At 47.3% G+C, this 16,703-nt stretch overlaps 1 protein-coding gene across 1 annotated transcript in view; it reads right to left on the bottom strand.

Moving 5' to 3' along the window:
• Positions 1 to 776: 776 nt before the first annotated feature.
• Positions 777 to 16,703, bottom strand: part of LOC128755200 (nuclear receptor-binding protein 2-like) — a 31,558-nt gene continuing 15,631 nt past the window's right edge. Inside the window, exons 2-18 of the mRNA XM_053858305.1 lie at positions 8,180 to 8,302; positions 7,943 to 8,044; positions 7,786 to 7,875; positions 7,541 to 7,581; positions 7,377 to 7,471; positions 6,696 to 6,719; positions 6,542 to 6,628; positions 6,419 to 6,474; positions 5,644 to 5,739; positions 5,428 to 5,560; positions 5,155 to 5,257; positions 5,040 to 5,090; positions 4,847 to 4,982; positions 4,554 to 4,607; positions 4,059 to 4,122; positions 3,904 to 3,959; positions 777 to 2,970 (exon numbers count right to left, since the gene is read on the bottom strand). Coding sequence (XP_053714280.1) covers positions 2,884 to 2,970; positions 3,904 to 3,959; positions 4,059 to 4,122; positions 4,554 to 4,607; positions 4,847 to 4,982; positions 5,040 to 5,090; positions 5,155 to 5,257; positions 5,428 to 5,560; positions 5,644 to 5,739; positions 6,419 to 6,474; positions 6,542 to 6,628; positions 6,696 to 6,719; positions 7,377 to 7,471; positions 7,541 to 7,581; positions 7,786 to 7,875; positions 7,943 to 8,044; positions 8,180 to 8,302 — 1,398 coding nt within the window. The 3' untranslated portion in view covers positions 777 to 2,883. The remainder of the gene's footprint in view (positions 2,971 to 3,903; positions 3,960 to 4,058; positions 4,123 to 4,553; positions 4,608 to 4,846; positions 4,983 to 5,039; positions 5,091 to 5,154; positions 5,258 to 5,427; positions 5,561 to 5,643; positions 5,740 to 6,418; positions 6,475 to 6,541; positions 6,629 to 6,695; positions 6,720 to 7,376; positions 7,472 to 7,540; positions 7,582 to 7,785; positions 7,876 to 7,942; positions 8,045 to 8,179; positions 8,303 to 16,703) is intronic.

The following is a 16,703-nucleotide window of genomic DNA, read 5'->3' as shown; positions in this document are numbered from 1 at the left end:
TAAAAACTCAGATTTTAAGACGGTACAATGTGAAAGTGCTGTTTGTGAACAACATAAATTCCACCGTCTCGTTTGTTTGTTTGGCAACACCATTTTCGAACCTATAACCCAGAATTCCCAAGATATTCCAAAAGTTATCCCAAAAAATTCTCCACAGAGGTCAATGGGGACAGATCAAAATTTGAACACTGTTCACTGCTCCTCCATATTTTCACCTAGAAACACCATTCGAAGCTTACAACGCAGCCAGCAAAAAAAACAACAACAACTTTGTGTCGATTTCCTTCAAATCAGCTTCAGACAACATGCGCTTAGGTTAAAAAACGGTTATTCATTCATTCAGTGGCGAGGAGAATCAGCCATACTTTGGTTTCCCTTCGCTGGCTGTGAAAAGACAGTGTCTCGCAGACCAATGATGTTTTTCCACTTTTGTAGACGCACTTGCCCCGTTGCTCACAATGTGCTCGGAAAATCTGTGTCTCAAGCAGAGTTAGGGTGAGACCCACAAAAGTGCAGCCAAACCATCATTTCAGTCCTATCGACTCCCATATCAAACTCCTGAGCTGGATCTCAAGACAATCCTTGCTCATTCACAACGCACCACCAGTCACAGACCATTTACTGTGGCAAAGTGAAGTCCACGTCGGGCATGGAAGAAAGGCTTTGGAGATATCCTCGGTTGTTTGAGAGGTAAGCCTGAATATCTGAGGCTCGCAAAACTGGGGAAAGGTCCAAGCACGCATCCATTTGCTTCAATATCGACTCTGACAAACACAACATGTCAAATATCCTTTATTAGCTTGGTTCTCATCGCAGTAGCTACAATATTTAACAAAGTTAGAGACATCCAGGCGCCACGTTCAGCCAACGGAGTCACAGAGAGTCCATTAAGACTGATATGAAGTCCAAACATTCATCAGTTCAGGATCCGAACTGCGACTGACAAAGGCAAGAATGCAAAGAAGTTTGCAGGCGTTAAGACATGCAGAGAGAGAAGTGGCACTGCTTTGCAATGAACTATTATCCATGTAAACTCCTTCAAGAGCCGTAAACAAAATATATACAGCGGAGCCCGACCCGGATGGAGACTCCATACAGACGGAATATAGACGTTAGCAGTAGACCTGTACAGCAGAATAAATGCCATCAACATCACACCGACTTCCACGTCTGAGGGGATTCTTTAGTTTGTTTTTGGAGTTCACGCAGGCGGGCGCCGAGCACCAGTGCAAACGCTTCTGCTTTGGCCATCTTCAGTCTTCAGCGCGCTCAGGTTTGGACTGAAACACGTGCAACAATATCACGTTCCACTCGGGACGGCTGCTTGAATTTGACTCAGGGTGCAATGAGTGCGACGGTGTTTCGGAGCCAGTCGGTGGAGTTCTTCTTCACTGAATGCAAACCTTACAAATGAAGGGTGGAAGAAGAAAGTGCAGCACGGAATCATGACAGCAGCATCAAAACATGGTCGTGTTTTAAGTTGCTGCAACACTTTAACAGCTAACAACCTTCATTACCCTCCTCACAAGGGTCACTACGGCGCATTACGCTGTTTACTTAAGTTTAAAGGTCGAAATATATCTTAATTCTGAAAGTGAAAACGTCAGGATTGTTAAACAATTCAGAATCTCCTGATCGAACGTTCGTCTGAATCTCAGTGATTAGATGGAGACTTGTAACATCAGACTTCAAACTTTGTTTTTCATTTTTTTGAAGTCAGACCTTAGGTTTCTTGAGACAAAAAGTCAGAATATAAGAATCTCTGACAGTTTCGACAGGGTGAAATTAAAGCCTGAATTTCAGAAAAAAAAAAATCGAATTTAAATAATACAGTGGCAAAAAACAATCTCCATTCTTTCATGAATTAATAATATAGATTATTACTCATATTTACAAAAAAAGAAAAGATATTGTTATTTAAATTACTATGAATGAAATTCTAACTTTTAGTCAAATGATAAATGATGTCAGGAATAAATTATGCATCGCACCAAGAAGTTTTACAGTTAAAACATCTTGACAAGTCAGAATGTCTCCGAACATGAGTCAGAATTTGGGGGAATACATTTAGAATTCTTTTATCTCAGTGAATAAGTAGATAAAGAAGCAAAACAAGACAATAAGGTTCTTACATGAGACTGTTCAGATCCACCCTGGCGACTCTTGCAGATGGAATGGAGGGACAGAAGGTGCACTTCATCTTTACGCCTCAAGGGGGAGGCTCTGTAGTCGTTATACATCACCACATTAGGCAGTGAAGAAGAACCTGACCGAGCGCGACTCCAGGACGCTGTGGTGAACCCCAAGCGTATGGCGAAACCCTTGAATAAATAGGAAGAGAGGCAGAGTTCTGCAGCGGCAGCAGATCTGCGTTAGTGTTACTTGGTACGTCCAGCAGCACTGAGTTCATCGTCACATTCACTTTTAAAAATGAGCTTTGATTCAAATGAGGCGTTATTGCTTGGGAGTCTTCCAGACGGGACATTGCCGTGTCAGGCACTTTCGTGGAGGAGCCCCTCGGCCGAGCCGTTTCAGAGTAGATTCAATGGTTGCATTGCTTCTGGTGTTCACAGTCAGAGGAAATAAATTCTGGACGGAACATTGACTTCCTGGATTCATCGATGCCGTGTCTGTGTGTGTGTGCGTGTGTGTGTGTGTGTGTGATGGGCGTCCGAACGATCCCAAGGAGCTGAGGCGTCCTAGCCCTTCAGCGGACCGACTCTCCGTCCGCCACTGTCGCACCTCTGATCGGTGCCTGTGTGAAGAACCCACATCCCTCTGCTTTGTTCCCTTATCCGTCCCCCAGCTGGGTCCATGCCGGCCCCCCCCTCCTCGCCATGTGTGCCAGTGGGTCCCGGTCCAGCTCGTCACCAACGGCCCGCCTCACTGTGCGCTCCCCGAGGCCAGCGCTCGCACTCGATGTCGACTGATGGCGTCTTCCAGGAAGCCGGCAACCTTCTCGTTGTCCTCCTGAAACGACCAGAAAACACACGTGCCGCTAGCATCGAGCTACACACATCACTTCCTGTTTCTGCCACAGTCTGTGTGAAGTCCGTCTCGCCATAAGCTGGGACCCCACCAGGGATAAAGCGACAGAAAGTGAACAGTAGTTTGGAGGTTCTTGGTCTCATGTCATGGAAACCCAAAACATGGGGCCTTTTCACACTGCGGGTTCTGTCTCAGGTGGCCTGAGTCTGACGCACCCCCTGCTGCTCTGTGCTAAATAGCTGGTTTGTGACCCACGACGAAGCGGGTCTGAAGAAAGTCATCATCAGCCGGGCGAAACCAGGGTCGTGACCCCTGACCTATTCACCGCCATCGGCTTGACCTTCTTATTTCACACTACGAGTCGTCGTCACCTCAGATATGAACTGATGACGGAGCTGTCCACAGAACGTGGCGTTTCACAGCCAAAAGTAAACATGGAAGAGTGTTGTCATGTTGACTTGACAAGGAAACAGCAGAAACAAGCTGCGTCTGGATCGGTCCACGCTGCTGTCACCACACGCTGAACACAGTGAGAGAGATTTGACTGAGGATGGAGAAGATGTTTATCAGTGAAGTCCAGATCCAGACGTCAGAAATGATCAATGAATCACTGGTGATCTTCAGTAACTTGAGAAAAACCTGCCTCTCTGCTCCTGCCTGTTCTGCTCATGCAGACAGCTGCGCAGCTGCAGGATCACAGCAGTGAAAACATTCGTTGAAGTGAATCTGTCTGTCAATCAAACCAGATGTTTGTCAGCCTAATAAAGGTGAAAACATGCGAGTTACCAAATCCCCGCACACATAGCCAGTCCAGAGAGTCAGAGTCCGCCGTATGAAAAGCGCCATAGACACCAAATATCTCGACACACAGATCTTAAGAAGCTTTGGCTTGTGCCGTACGGGGTCAGTCGCTACCTTGTTGATGAAGGCGTAGTGGACCAGCTCGCTGGCGAGGTCTCTGGACGTGTCGGCTGAAACGAGATCGGCTGACAGTGAGTTCAAATCTCAGAGGACGGCGCGGCGCTCGGAGGGGGCGGGGCTACAGAGGACGAGAGGTTGGTGAGACTCACTGGGCAGAATGTCACAGCTGAGCTGCCGGTGAAGTTTGTCATCCATCTTCAGGAACAAAGAGAGCTGCAGAGGAAGAGCAAGGTTCAGGTGTCAGAACAAACCATGGAGTCAACAAAGCATCACCACCTGCAGAGCTTGTCCAGATGAGCACAAAGCAACATGGCGCCACAGCGGCTGTGTATAGAAGCACTCACACACACACTTGGACCAGCATCTTTGTGGGGACCTCTCTTTGCCATAAGCCTTTCCCCAGCCTCTCCCTCTAAACCTAACCATCTAAAACACATGGCTAACATGAACCAGGACTCTACACCAAACTAGAACCCAGATATATAAAGTTATTTTGAAGTCTTCATCCTCAAATTGAGGTTTGGAAGACATAAGGTCCCCACAAGGACAGTGAGTTGTCAACAATCGGTCCCCACAAGCTAGTACAAACAAGCACACACACACACACGCACACACACAAACTGGTGTTTCTGCTTGAGACTCACATGAGTTTTGGTCCCTTCTTCGTTTGACTCCAGATTACAGTGCATCTGAATCACCTGTCACAGACACAAACCTGTTACATCCTCTGTAGAACATCAGCTGTTTCAGAACCTCACCAGACATATAGAGCCAACGACGGCATCACCAACTCCTGAGACAACCGTGCAGCACTAAAAACAACTGATTTCAATCGTTTTCTTCTTGATTGAAAACATTGTTGGTGGCGGTGCACCTCAGGGCTCAGTCTCTGACCCATTCTAATCTTCAGATGAAAAAGTCACTCAAGATGGCCGACCTTCCTCGTCTCTGCCTCGTGAGGCTCTGGAGTCGGCGTCTTGACGGTCTCCACGTGCTCCTGCGACAGCGACAGCGCTCGGGGGATGGGGTGAGGCCGGGAGGAGGCGAAGTTCATGAGCGGGTAGATTCCGTTCCTGCGCCAAACAGGAAGTCAGCGATTGTAGAGAAACCTGGGGAGAAGTTGGACTCACTTCACGTCCTCGAGGAACTTGTCCAGCTCCAGCGGCGACACGTGAGAATACCTGGAAGAGAAAAAAGCTGGGGTTTGTGGGGTCGGAGTGGAAGACAGAAGCAGCTCGGTCCTACTTGAGCTGGACCCCCTGGCGATCACGGTGCTTGATCTCCGCCATCACGGCGTTTGGATCGAACGACTTGGTTTTCTCCTCCACACAGTTTTCTGGGAGCAGGTCTGAGGGCGGAGCAAAAGTTTGGGACCTGGCTAGCACAACTTTTATTCTGAAAGTGTTGGAGGAGCAGCTCTACTCTGAGTCTCTCCTGGATGTGCAGGGTGCAAAGTGTCACCACAGAAAAGGACTCGTAGCTGGCTACACAAGTCAGGCCTGACTTGTGGGAACTCACACTGGTTGTTGATGAGGCAGTGGGCGGCCAGCAGCTTCAGTGAGTGGACTTCAAACAGAACTCTGTGGAACAGAAGGTCGTGAGCCGTGGGACGGAGTTTGGCGTCCTGACGTAAACAGGACTGAGTGAACTCCTGCGGAGAGGGTGAGGGAGAGATCACACAACTGTGTGGGTCCACCTGATGATGACGGCAACACATGCGAGAGGAAGACTCACCCTCATCAGAGGGTCCTCCAGGGACTGACCCGCGTTGGAGATGGCTTCTTTGGAAACGGCTGTGTCTCCGTTGGCCTGGATCTCCAGAACTGCCATCTGAGCGGGACAGAGGAGTTTTACAGAACTTATGATGTCACTGACAGGGTTGACCCCCAGCACTTTAGCACCTTAGGGGCCTCCTATGCTGGGATTTCCCCAGTTCGGGGGGAGTTTTCATCTTATTATTGATGTCTCCAACTGTGTGTCAACTAAGGTGAAGTGTGACAATGTCAACGCTCTACTCTGGGAGAGAAAAAAAATGGGAGAACCCTGATTTCATAAACCTGAGGTGAAGGCTGAATCCCACTAATGGCGGTGACATTGGAGGCACTCTGCTTCCATCTAACTGTGAAACACAGTTGGTTTATGAAAGCACAAGCGTTGGCTGAGCAGATATTTGGAAAATAAATCACAGCACTCATAGAGAAATAAAATGCAGCTCACACTGAATTAAGATGCCAGAGTCACTGAAACTGGACTTAAAAAAACCCGTACACTGAGGGAGGGCGTTTGTAGCCCCTTATAGAGTGATGTACTCATACAGCCATTCATATTAAATACAATGAGAAAATGCTCTCCAAAAACAGCAAGTCAAAAGTTAGATATCTGATGAGTCATCAAAAAGTATAAGTGAAGTTTCCAGGACTCCTATGCAGGTAATTCAAGGCAACCTTTAGGCTCAGTATTATTATGACTCGTGTCAGATGACGCGAGCGCACGTGCGCGGCAGTCTCACCTCCAGAGCGCAGATGCCGAAGGAGAAAATGTCGATGGCGTAATCGTCCTCACCAGCTGGAGAGAGGAAGGACTTGTTATTCTGGGCCTCGGTCAAACACAAGGACGATAAGAAGCAACTCACTTCCGTATTCTGGGGCGAAGAAGTGCAGGTTCCTCTGCTCGTCCCGGTGTTGTCTGGCTTTGCCCTGAACGCTGGCGTCCGGAAACACTGACGGAGGAGGTGGAGGAGTGACAATCATTTCACCCACAACACCGATGATGCTGCTGCGGCTTACCGTTCACAAACAGTCGATGCCAAACTGTGGAGAGAGAGAACAAGAGTGTTGACAGCAGGGTACAAGGCAGAACTGTTAAAGATGTTGCTCTCCAGTGAGGAAGTGAGGAGCATCGGAGGAGCAATTGAAGGTGACGCAGGACAGTGAGACAGTTGTGAGGTGTGATCAGCTCTTCTTGTTGCCATGGTGATGGACAGACTGACAGATGAGGTTAGGGAGAAGTTTCCTCAGACCATGATGTTTCTGGATGATATAGTGGATCGGAGTCAGAGTAAAGAGCGGATGGAGTGAAAAGAGTTCAATGGCGGACAGAGATGAAGGAGGTGAAGAAGAGAATGCAGGCAGGGTTGAGATGACTGCAACATCACAGCAGCAGCAGGTGAAAGAGAAGCCCTACAGGAGCGTAGAGGTCACTGCCATGATGTTCAGAGATGTTGAGGAGTCATAGATGAAGACACTGATGACGTAGGGAGAGAGGCCAGAAATGAGTCCATCAGAGGAACATGAGGAGATGTCTGGAGACAAAGTTAGGGAGATGGTTTGGACACCAGGAGAGGAGAGACAGAGATGGACCAAGAATGTTGGAGATGAAGAGGAGGAAGACGATCAATGAGATGAAGGCGAGTCTGGAGGATGAAGATGATGGAGGTGGAGTTGAATTGTTATCTTGAAGCGTCTCACCTGAACCGATCTTGATGAGGCCATTGTGCTGGATGAAGATGGTGTCACACGTCAGGTTGCCGTGGATGATTGGCGGGTCGCAGGAGTGAAGGTAGCTGGACGAACATGGTGGAACATTCGCAGTCAGTGAAAACCTAAATCAGCTTCAGGAGGACCATCTGTACCTGAGCGCTGAGAGGATCTGAGTGCACCACCTCTTCCAGGCCTGGAACACATGCGACAGAAAACCAGGAGGCCAGTTCAGAAGATACAATCTTCTGAAAGTGCCTCCTCAGAAGGCAGCGTCACCATCACAACATCAGGTTCTGTTTCAGGTTTAAATGCAACCCCACACGAAACCATCATGCATTGCAAATTGCCTGACACAGAGCAGCAGGTCTCGGGTGTGAGACACTCGGACCACACTGACCTTCACATTCATGGTCTTGTGGTTCTTCTTGGTTTTCTTCAGAAACTGTTTGAGGCTGCCTGAAGACATGTACTCCGTGATGAAGATCACCTGTGGAGAACAACAAACACGTGTCTCAGAGTCTTCTTCAGCAGTGGAGGAGACGAAGAAGTCGTACCCGCGCCTGACTCTCCTTCATGTCCAGCCAGTACTTGTGGAACTTGACGATGTTGGGGTGCTCCACCTGCATCAGGTTCTCAAACATCTCCTTGATCTTCTCCTGCAACAGGTCAGATGTTCGGTCAGAGACTGAAGAAGCCCAGATGGACAGGGTTTCCAGTGAGACCAAGAGCACTTCAAGAAAAAGCTGCTCATTTTATGCAAAACAAGGCATCATCATCCTCATCTTCATCACCTCTTGTGCTTTGAAGACTTTCTTGTCTGAGAACAGAACCTCGTTCCAGACCACCTCCACCCCCTCCTCCGTGTCCATAGCCAGGGACGCGCTCTCTACTCCGGGAACATTACCCTGGCTGACCTGCAGGGGGCAGAAGAGCGCAGGCGAGTTGAGTGACAGTATCAAGTTTGGAACATGAACCATTCATCCGCCAGCATCAACGTTTCTGACCTGATTCCACAGTGTAAACACGCTTGTGTGTTTAGAACAGTGGAGGTCACATGTCGTCTAGTTTCAGGACGCAGTCCGTCTCCGAAAATAAATATTTGTGTTACACTCTGTGAAATGTTTGAGGACCAGCTCACCACAGAGCTGAGGCCTTTCAGTGGTCGGCCAAGCATTAAAAGGTCTCCAGATTCAGCAGACTGAAAGAGTTCACACGTTGACACATGAGATGCGTAAATAAAGCGTTTTTTAAAGTTGTAAAATCAGAACAGCGCACCACGGCTGTGCAGATGGGCAGGTAGAAGACAAAAGGTTCAGACGTATCAATAGTGGTCATGTGACTCACACAGAAGGAAGTAAAGTCAGCATCAACATTGCTGAAGTTGTGATGTAATGAACCAAGTTAGAACAACTTTACGGATCCACTTCGGAATCAGACACGCCAAATTGCCTCCGCACCAGATCTGGGTCGGATCCGCCAACGATATCCGGCGCAGAATCAGCTGCAAATATTCACTTGATTTTGTTGGTACAGGCCAAATCTGGTGGCCAGTGGTTCAGATACTGAACAGACACATCCGGGCCTGATACATTTTGCTATCAGAGTTTCACAAGCTCAGATGTTTATATATTCCTGACACAAAAAGCTGAAGCGATAACGTTGCTACGGCGATGACACCATGCAAAAGTGAACTAAGCTGAATTGGTAACACAGATACAGTGGTACGAAAAAAATCGGATTAATATGTTGCATATGGATCTTCAGTGGGAGCACATCTAAATTTGTAGTTGAAACATAGCTTCAGTCTTTTGGCACGTCAACTTAAGAGCAGCCGTTGGAGAGAGTGCACACCTCCGCCAAGCAGCTCTAGTCCTCCCCACCAGTCCTGGACCTTCGAAGACAAATTCCCGGTTCAATATGTTAAAAATGGTCCCATCTATCTCCCAGTGTTCAAGAATACTTGACAAAATTCCTGGATCCATTCAGTGACCCGGTACAGTCCCAAAACAGAATTAGTTATTCCTTCCCCCATTTCACATATGTCATTCAAAGCTGTCCATGAGTTTTCAAAACAGCCAAGTTGTTGGATAGATCAAGAGCTAACGTAGCTTGGCTTGTCACCCAGATAGATCGGCAGCATAGCTGAAGTGCTAACAGCTGAAGACAACAAAACCAAAAGAAAAAGCTGAAGCGGTTACAAATCACCTGGCAGCTTAGAGTCCAAAATCAACCAGTACAACATTACAAAAAGTACTGGGTTTTCATTCTGAGCATACAAAAATATTCTATAGAATTTGGTTTCCATATCCTACCATGAAATACACTGAGATTCTAGGTGGTCAAACGCCGGCGCCATCCTGTGGCATAACATTGCTGTGCTGTACATTGAAGTGGAGGAAGTAGCGGCTATATCGTCCAATAATGTTTTGTCTGTTGTGAGAGGATGAAGTGTCTGAACGCTAATGTAAACGGGATGTCAAACTCTCTTCAGAAGGGTCAGCAGGACAAAACCCTTCATGTGTTTGGGTCAACAGTGGGATTGATTCACCCATGTATTTGAGAGCGTCTCTGCTGTTTTGACAGGTTGCTATCATGGCTTGCTTACGTTGGAAAACCCTGGGCATTTGCAGTTGGTTTCCAAACACGGAGCATGTACAAAATAGAACTAGATTTACACTTATTTAGCGTGTGATTCAGCAGAACCAACCTTAGATGATTTCATGCTGCAGATTTATGCATCGTTCCTGAGGCTCGCAAGTAGCTAGTGACGTGATACTGGCAGAAGTGTCAAATAAAGAACAAGTGACACAGCTGCAGGAGCTGTGAAATGGCGAGTACCGGGGGTAGCATGTAGCACCGCTAACAAACTTATAGTGCTTATAGATGGTGGCGCTGACATTACACAGGAAAGCAAATGCTTATAGAAAGGATGAGCCATTGTTCTCACGTATGCAGGGGCTTAACCCGTCTTCGGTCACATGACACCTAACATGACCACCAGAGACACGGCAACATCAGCACCAGAGAGCTGCAGAGCAATAACATAAGAGCTGGTAATAACCTCTCAGTGTGATTCACGTCTGGCTGAATTCAAACAATAGAAATGGTTTCACCTTCTCTGTTAATGTGGAAGTTATGGAGCGGAATCTGCAGGTCAACCTGCAGGGTGCAGTGGTGCTACCACCAGCGAGAAGGTAGGAGGGAGTGAGGAGGGATTGGCAGCAGCGCAGTGTTGGAGGAGGATCTGGGATGATGAAGGAGGAAGTGGGAGCTCTGGCAGCTTCACAGGAGATGAGGAACCTTAATCTGTCACATGCAGATAGCGCCGAGCTGCATGTAGCCGTGACGCGCTGCAGGATTTCTACTTCTCTCTGAGACGGAGGGACCGATCACTCAGAGAGGGAGAAAAAGTAAAAGCCACTCTGGCGAAATTTCCAAATATTGTTCGATGACTTTAAATCGTGTTTAACTTTGAGATATAAAGAAAACGTTTTGCCGCACATGAGCCAAGCCCCCTCATTCATGGTCGATGAGAGTCGCGGTCCTCAGCCTTGGATCATCATCAGATCCACGATGAACACCATTTAACATGACTTAGTTCTGTTTTCACTTTGTCATGACCTAAACTAAACCAATGGTATGAGTTTCATATAGCGGTTAAAGCTCATCCCTGTGTGTCACAAGGTTGCTGGTTCGCGTCCGGCGTACGTCTCTGGTGCATGTATTTTTCAAATTCATACATTTGACCCTGAACCTCCTGGAAATATCAAGCAGCGTAGATAGAAATGTGGGCGCCATTGACTTGACTTCTCTATGTTTGGCCGTGGCTCCTGCCACCAATAACGTGGCCTCGGTCTGTATGTGTGTGAGCCACGCTGCAGACTAGAGCGTCTCATCTTCACTCCACTGAATTCAACCGACTTCACCACCATCAACAGTGAGTCACAGGTGAAACACATGCCAGACCTTTAGTTTAGGGACGGACACAGTGAAACGTGGAACTGAGTCATGTCAGTGGTGTTGATGGTGGATCTGATGAGGCTCCAGGTCTGGGGACCGCGACTCACTACATCACTGAACGTGCTCCAAGACCACCACCCAGCCTCCACCCTTTTATTTCCTGTATAAACGATCATCTCAATAGCAACTTGAACAAAATGGCTGCCAGTTCGGCGGCTCCTTTGGTGAAGAGACACATGCGCATCAGGAACCGCGGGTTGGCCAGACCTGTACTAATCCAACCACTAGTACTGCTGCAGCCCAAACTACCCAAAACGATGTGTGATGAGCAGCGTTGACACAGTAATTTTGAAAAAGTAATCCGACTACTGATTACTCCCTCAAAAAGTCACTTAGTTACTTTACTGATTACTTGAATTGAAAAGTAACTAAATTAGATTACAAGTTACATGTCAAGTTACATTTGGCAGCCGACGACAGCTCTCGTTGCCTTTTATGTCAGTTTTGAGGTTGGAGGTATTGTGGGTCCTGCGTTTCTCCATGTTTGGGGTCATTTTTTTAAGCACAATCTCAGTTATATGAATGCACAGTCGATGTTTTTGCTTTGACACATTGGAGCGAAAATCATGCACAAAAAGCAACAAAAATGAAAAACAAAACAAAGTGCCATTTATATAGTAAAATATAGGGGACGCCGCATTATTTTTTGTTATTATTTTACTTTTTTTCTTTTTTTAACTACAAGGCAGAGGTTCATTAAGTCTCAGTGTGTCATGTCTCCTGTTGGGCATCTGAATTTTATTTCTGACTTTCGAGAGAAAATGCAACATCAGTACTGTTTCTTCCTGCACCAAAGAAAAAATAATCTATAAAAGTCTAAGAATCTATCATAAGTGTGGTTTAACTTCACCTATCAAGAGGATTAAAAAAAACTGGTCCATAGTTTTGAGTCCGGGCTTTCGACACATTTGCGAGGCGACTTTATTTCGCTCTCTTTAACCGGTGATTTCTGTGCGTTGGTGGACCCTGCAGGGTTGATACTGTCATCTGTAGCAGACACTAACTCAAAGTAGTGGCTGTATTCTCAGCTAGAAACGTGCATCTCTCTCCTCACTCCTCTGTTATTTACTGCAGTGTAGCCAGCAGCTTGACACGTGAGCTGCCCGCGTGTTGAAACCGTGACTGGCGTGTCTCGCACATGACGTCAGGCCCAAAGACGCAGTTGTAGAAAGCAAATGGTCATATTTCGCTGCAGACAATGGCAACAACAGTAACGCACGGTGACTTAGATAAGTAACTTTGATTACTTTGTTTGAAATAGTAACTGAAAAAAGGTTGTGATATAAGAGTAACGCGTTACTAAATGAGTTACTGGCATCACTGGAGATGAGCTTCAGCAACTCTTGCTCAACCATGGCGCCTTCTGAGCGCCGCCAAGTAGGCTGACAACACGACAGACTTCTGAGCTCAAACATCAGAGTGAACAGCCTTCTGTCCCAGCCTGTTCACTCTAGGTTCAGTCGAAACCTTCTATTAGACTGAAATCCGCCTGCCAAGAAGCACACCACCCTCTGAGGGAGGGTTGAGCCAGAGAGAGAATGAGAGGACCGTCAGCACACACTTGAGGTAATTTCTCTGATGGGTTCGCTGCTCGGTGCCGTCTGCCTTCAATTTCCTGTCCATGAATTAAAGGTAATGAACTTCTAACTTGGTTGGCGCTGACTTGAGGCGGTGCGTCTTCCTGCCTGATGCAAGACACATGTGGACGGCGCTGAGAGGAGGACTACGCCGGCTGTTGAGTCGAGTGTTTGTCGTCAACAGGCAGAGTGGCGTGGAGCACTGAGGGTGCGGATGGACAGCAACTTTAGCAGCAAGCTAGTTGAGTGGCTCATCTGGAAAAGAAGTGCGTCACAAGTTGGTGTTTGTTGTATGTTCGACTTCCCTATTGATTTCCGTTTTGCTGTGATGTAGGAGCTCCACAACACCACTGCCACCTGCTGTCCAACTGCACTATTGTACAGAGAAAATGAATACAGGGCAATAATAACGGCGCAGGTCTGAGCTCCGGAGTCTTCAGAAGTTCCAGCTAGCATTTATCAGTCCCTCCAAGATTTCACAGACATTAACAATGGATGATTTGGCGGCAGATTTTTTTTTAAATTGCGGTGAAAGTTGCGATCATTTATGGTTCTGGAGCAAAGTGAGCGGATATGGGGAGTGTTGGAAATCAGCTCCAGGCTGCAATGGTTTTAACCCAATATGATTTATTTGCAAAAAGATTGGAGTATTTCGAGTGCAAGGATCACACACACATCAATAAATAAATAAATGTAGATGCTAAATCAAAATGATGCTAGAATAAGTGCATCTTTTTTATGATGCTGTTCCCGGCTGAGTGTAGTGAGTGCTGGTTGTTTTGTTCCAGAGGTCCTCACAAGAGCAGAATTGCATTGATAGTTGCGATCGCAGCATCGCCATCTCCTGGGGGACTGGTAAAAACTACAGCTACAGCTACTACAACAACAGCTGACATCACTTCCTTTTCCTGCAGTAGGTATTTGGAAGAGAGTTGGCTGTTCAATATAAGTTGGGAAAAAAATGATAGTGTCTTTCTGAACCCCTTGGTGGGCGCAGGTGACCTGAACTTGGCAAGTTGTGGCGCGAATGTAACCTCAAGCAGCAGAATCTAAATATTCACCATCTCCTTAAATGAGTGACATTTTCCAACTAAAGATGCATTGAACTCCTAACTGGCTGACAGATCTGACCTTTCCTCCACAGGGAGATTTCAACATCCGGTTTGAGACATTCTGGAGTTTTAAAGCGACAGTATCGTTTACAGTGGCCCTGTAAAGCTCCCCGCAGGGCATGCGGTCGCCCTGCTTAGCATTTGTGGCAGTAATCCAGCCGCTCCGTGCCAGATTATAATCTGGCTGCTCCGTTTGACATCAGAATCTGCCCGTCAGATCCTTGCCTCTCAGTGAAACAGTCCACAGCTCAAGTCTCGGGGGGGGCGTTCACTGGTCTCGACAGTGTGGTCACGGTTGACTGGTAAACAAGCGCAGCAGATCCTGTGCTCTGATTGGCCGAGAGGAGGGGAGGTGGGTTCTGGGTGTGCAGAGAGACTTGAGGATCGAGTGCTCTTGACACAACAACTTCTGTTCTGATGTTTGTCAGATCATCTGGCGGAGTGAAACTGGATCTGACCGAAACCTCTCTGAGTCCGGACCTGCAGCTCCAAGCAGGAGGGAAAGACTCAAGCTGTCGAATCAGCACATTCCAGGCCGGATTCTGCAACCTTGAGTTTGGGCTGCAGCGCTGGAACCATGACCTTTGACTCAGTTTCTGCGTTGCTCAATAACCGCCAACCACACACCCAAAACGTCAACCCCATTTAGTCTGAAAAAGCTCTCTGGATCAGAACCAATCAGAGCAAACGTTGCTTCTTTGTGTTTCTTATTTGTACAGTTAACGTTTTCTTGCTTCAGTCCAGATGAGCTGGCTTTTATTGCGAGGGCCAACTCCCTGGTGTGGCATTTTGCTTTTTCTCAAATCACCATTCATGCTTCAACCATTTTTTTTCCATTTTTTTCTTCCATTTTTTTGCTTCTTAATGTGTTTTATTCCCTCATTTCTTTTTCGTCCAAATGATGCGACTGTCGACTTTGAAGCCCAGGAATTTCACCAGTGAAGACCAGTCAATCTTATCTTCTTTCCATGAGTTTTAGCCAATCTGTGTAATCTGCAATAGCACACGCTTCATTAGCTCTGACAGCTCACACATATCATTCATATCATACTTCTCGGTCCTAGTGCTGACCCTTGGGGAACCCCACACTCCATATCCTTCCACTTCCACACACCATTATCTCCTGCTTAAATAGCTCTTAATCCATCCCTGTGCTGGTCCCATAATCCCATAACTTTCAAGCTTTGCGGTCCGAATATTGTGGTCTATTGTGTCAAAGGCTTTGTTTTAAGTCTATAAAAATCCCTGTGGTGTATTCAATTGCTGCTGAAACTCATTGGCATTAAGCTCATTAACGTCACCGAGTCCATAAAGCCGGCAAACCTTTATTTGTTATTTCTGCAACACTCGCGTTGCTTTTCAACAACGTTAAAATTTCTCAGTGACGGCTGTTAATTCTTTTCAACAACAGATGTTTGTCCACGCGTGAGGAACAAAGCTCTTTGTCACCGTCACACTCGCCCCACACGCAGTCTCAAACAAAAGCTTTCCTTCAGTCCAGACGCGGCGCCGAAATGAGCCGTCGTCTCCTCCGGCTCTCTCGTCGTCCCTCCGCTTCTTCATCTGGTTGTGATTCTCTGACCTCGAAGATGAGGGAGAGAAGAAGGTGTAGCTTCAAATCGGAGTGATGCGGAGATTCACTGTGCAACACAGCAGCAGACAGAGGAGCCACTTGGTCACACATTTTTTTCATTTTCAGCCTGTAACGCGTAACGCAGTCATGTCGGTCATGAAGAAGCACTTGAAGTGATTTAGCTGAGACGATTCTCTACTTCAGTCCAGCGACTGAGAGGTTCTTGAAGGTTTATGGTTTCAGCATTTCACAACAGATCGGACTCTTTCTTGAAGCAAAACCACAACACGACGGACTGGAACGTCATTCTTGGCTTTCCTTTTCCCAAATATGAGTTCCGTCCAACTGGGGCTTCCAAGCCATTCCTTCTCTATCCTTTTAATTTCCTGCCTTTCCTCATCAGTTAAATATGCGAGCTCAAACTCCTCCGTCAGTCGAAGGCTCCAAGTCGTGGCAACTTCTGCTTGAACATGAGCAGCAAAAAGAGACACCAGTTTGGGCGTCATTTTCAAAGAGAAAACCTCATCTTTTGGGGTGAATCCAGACTGAAATCACATTCTGGAACACCACCTTCTCACGTTTGCTGTCGACCCTCGTGTCTGACTCTCCATTAAACATGCATTCCTGAGCCATCAATCGGCAGCGAGCGAATCGCACGTCAAACTAGCCTCGTGGTGACAACATCGCACAACTAATCAGACCTCCGGCTGTTTGACGGCTGCACTCGGCAGCGGGCGCTGACCGTCTGCTGACCTTCACCGGAACATCACCAACGATCCGCCTCTGGCGCCGCAGGATGTCACACGCACTGGGGACAATCGGGTCAGCGCCACTGACTGGGAGAGAACAGAGCAGGTGACTGGGCCAGAAAAACAAAGCTGAACTGAAGCGCTTGTTGATCAAACGCTCCTCGGCGTTGCACCGGCAGCATGCAGCGGTCGTGTTCCGACACGAGCTGCGACCTGTCACACAACAGGACGCACAAAAGTCACAACCCAAGGGTTGTTGGGAAACTTGACAGGGGACAGTCACT

This window comes from Synchiropus splendidus, chromosome 3 (assembly GCF_027744825.2).
Source record: "Synchiropus splendidus isolate RoL2022-P1 chromosome 3, RoL_Sspl_1.0, whole genome shotgun sequence".
Classification (NCBI taxonomy): Eukaryota; Metazoa; Chordata; class Actinopteri; order Syngnathiformes; family Callionymidae; genus Synchiropus; species Synchiropus splendidus.
The sequence above is the reverse complement of the archived record's forward strand: the minus strand, read 5'-3'. Positions and strand labels throughout refer to the sequence as shown.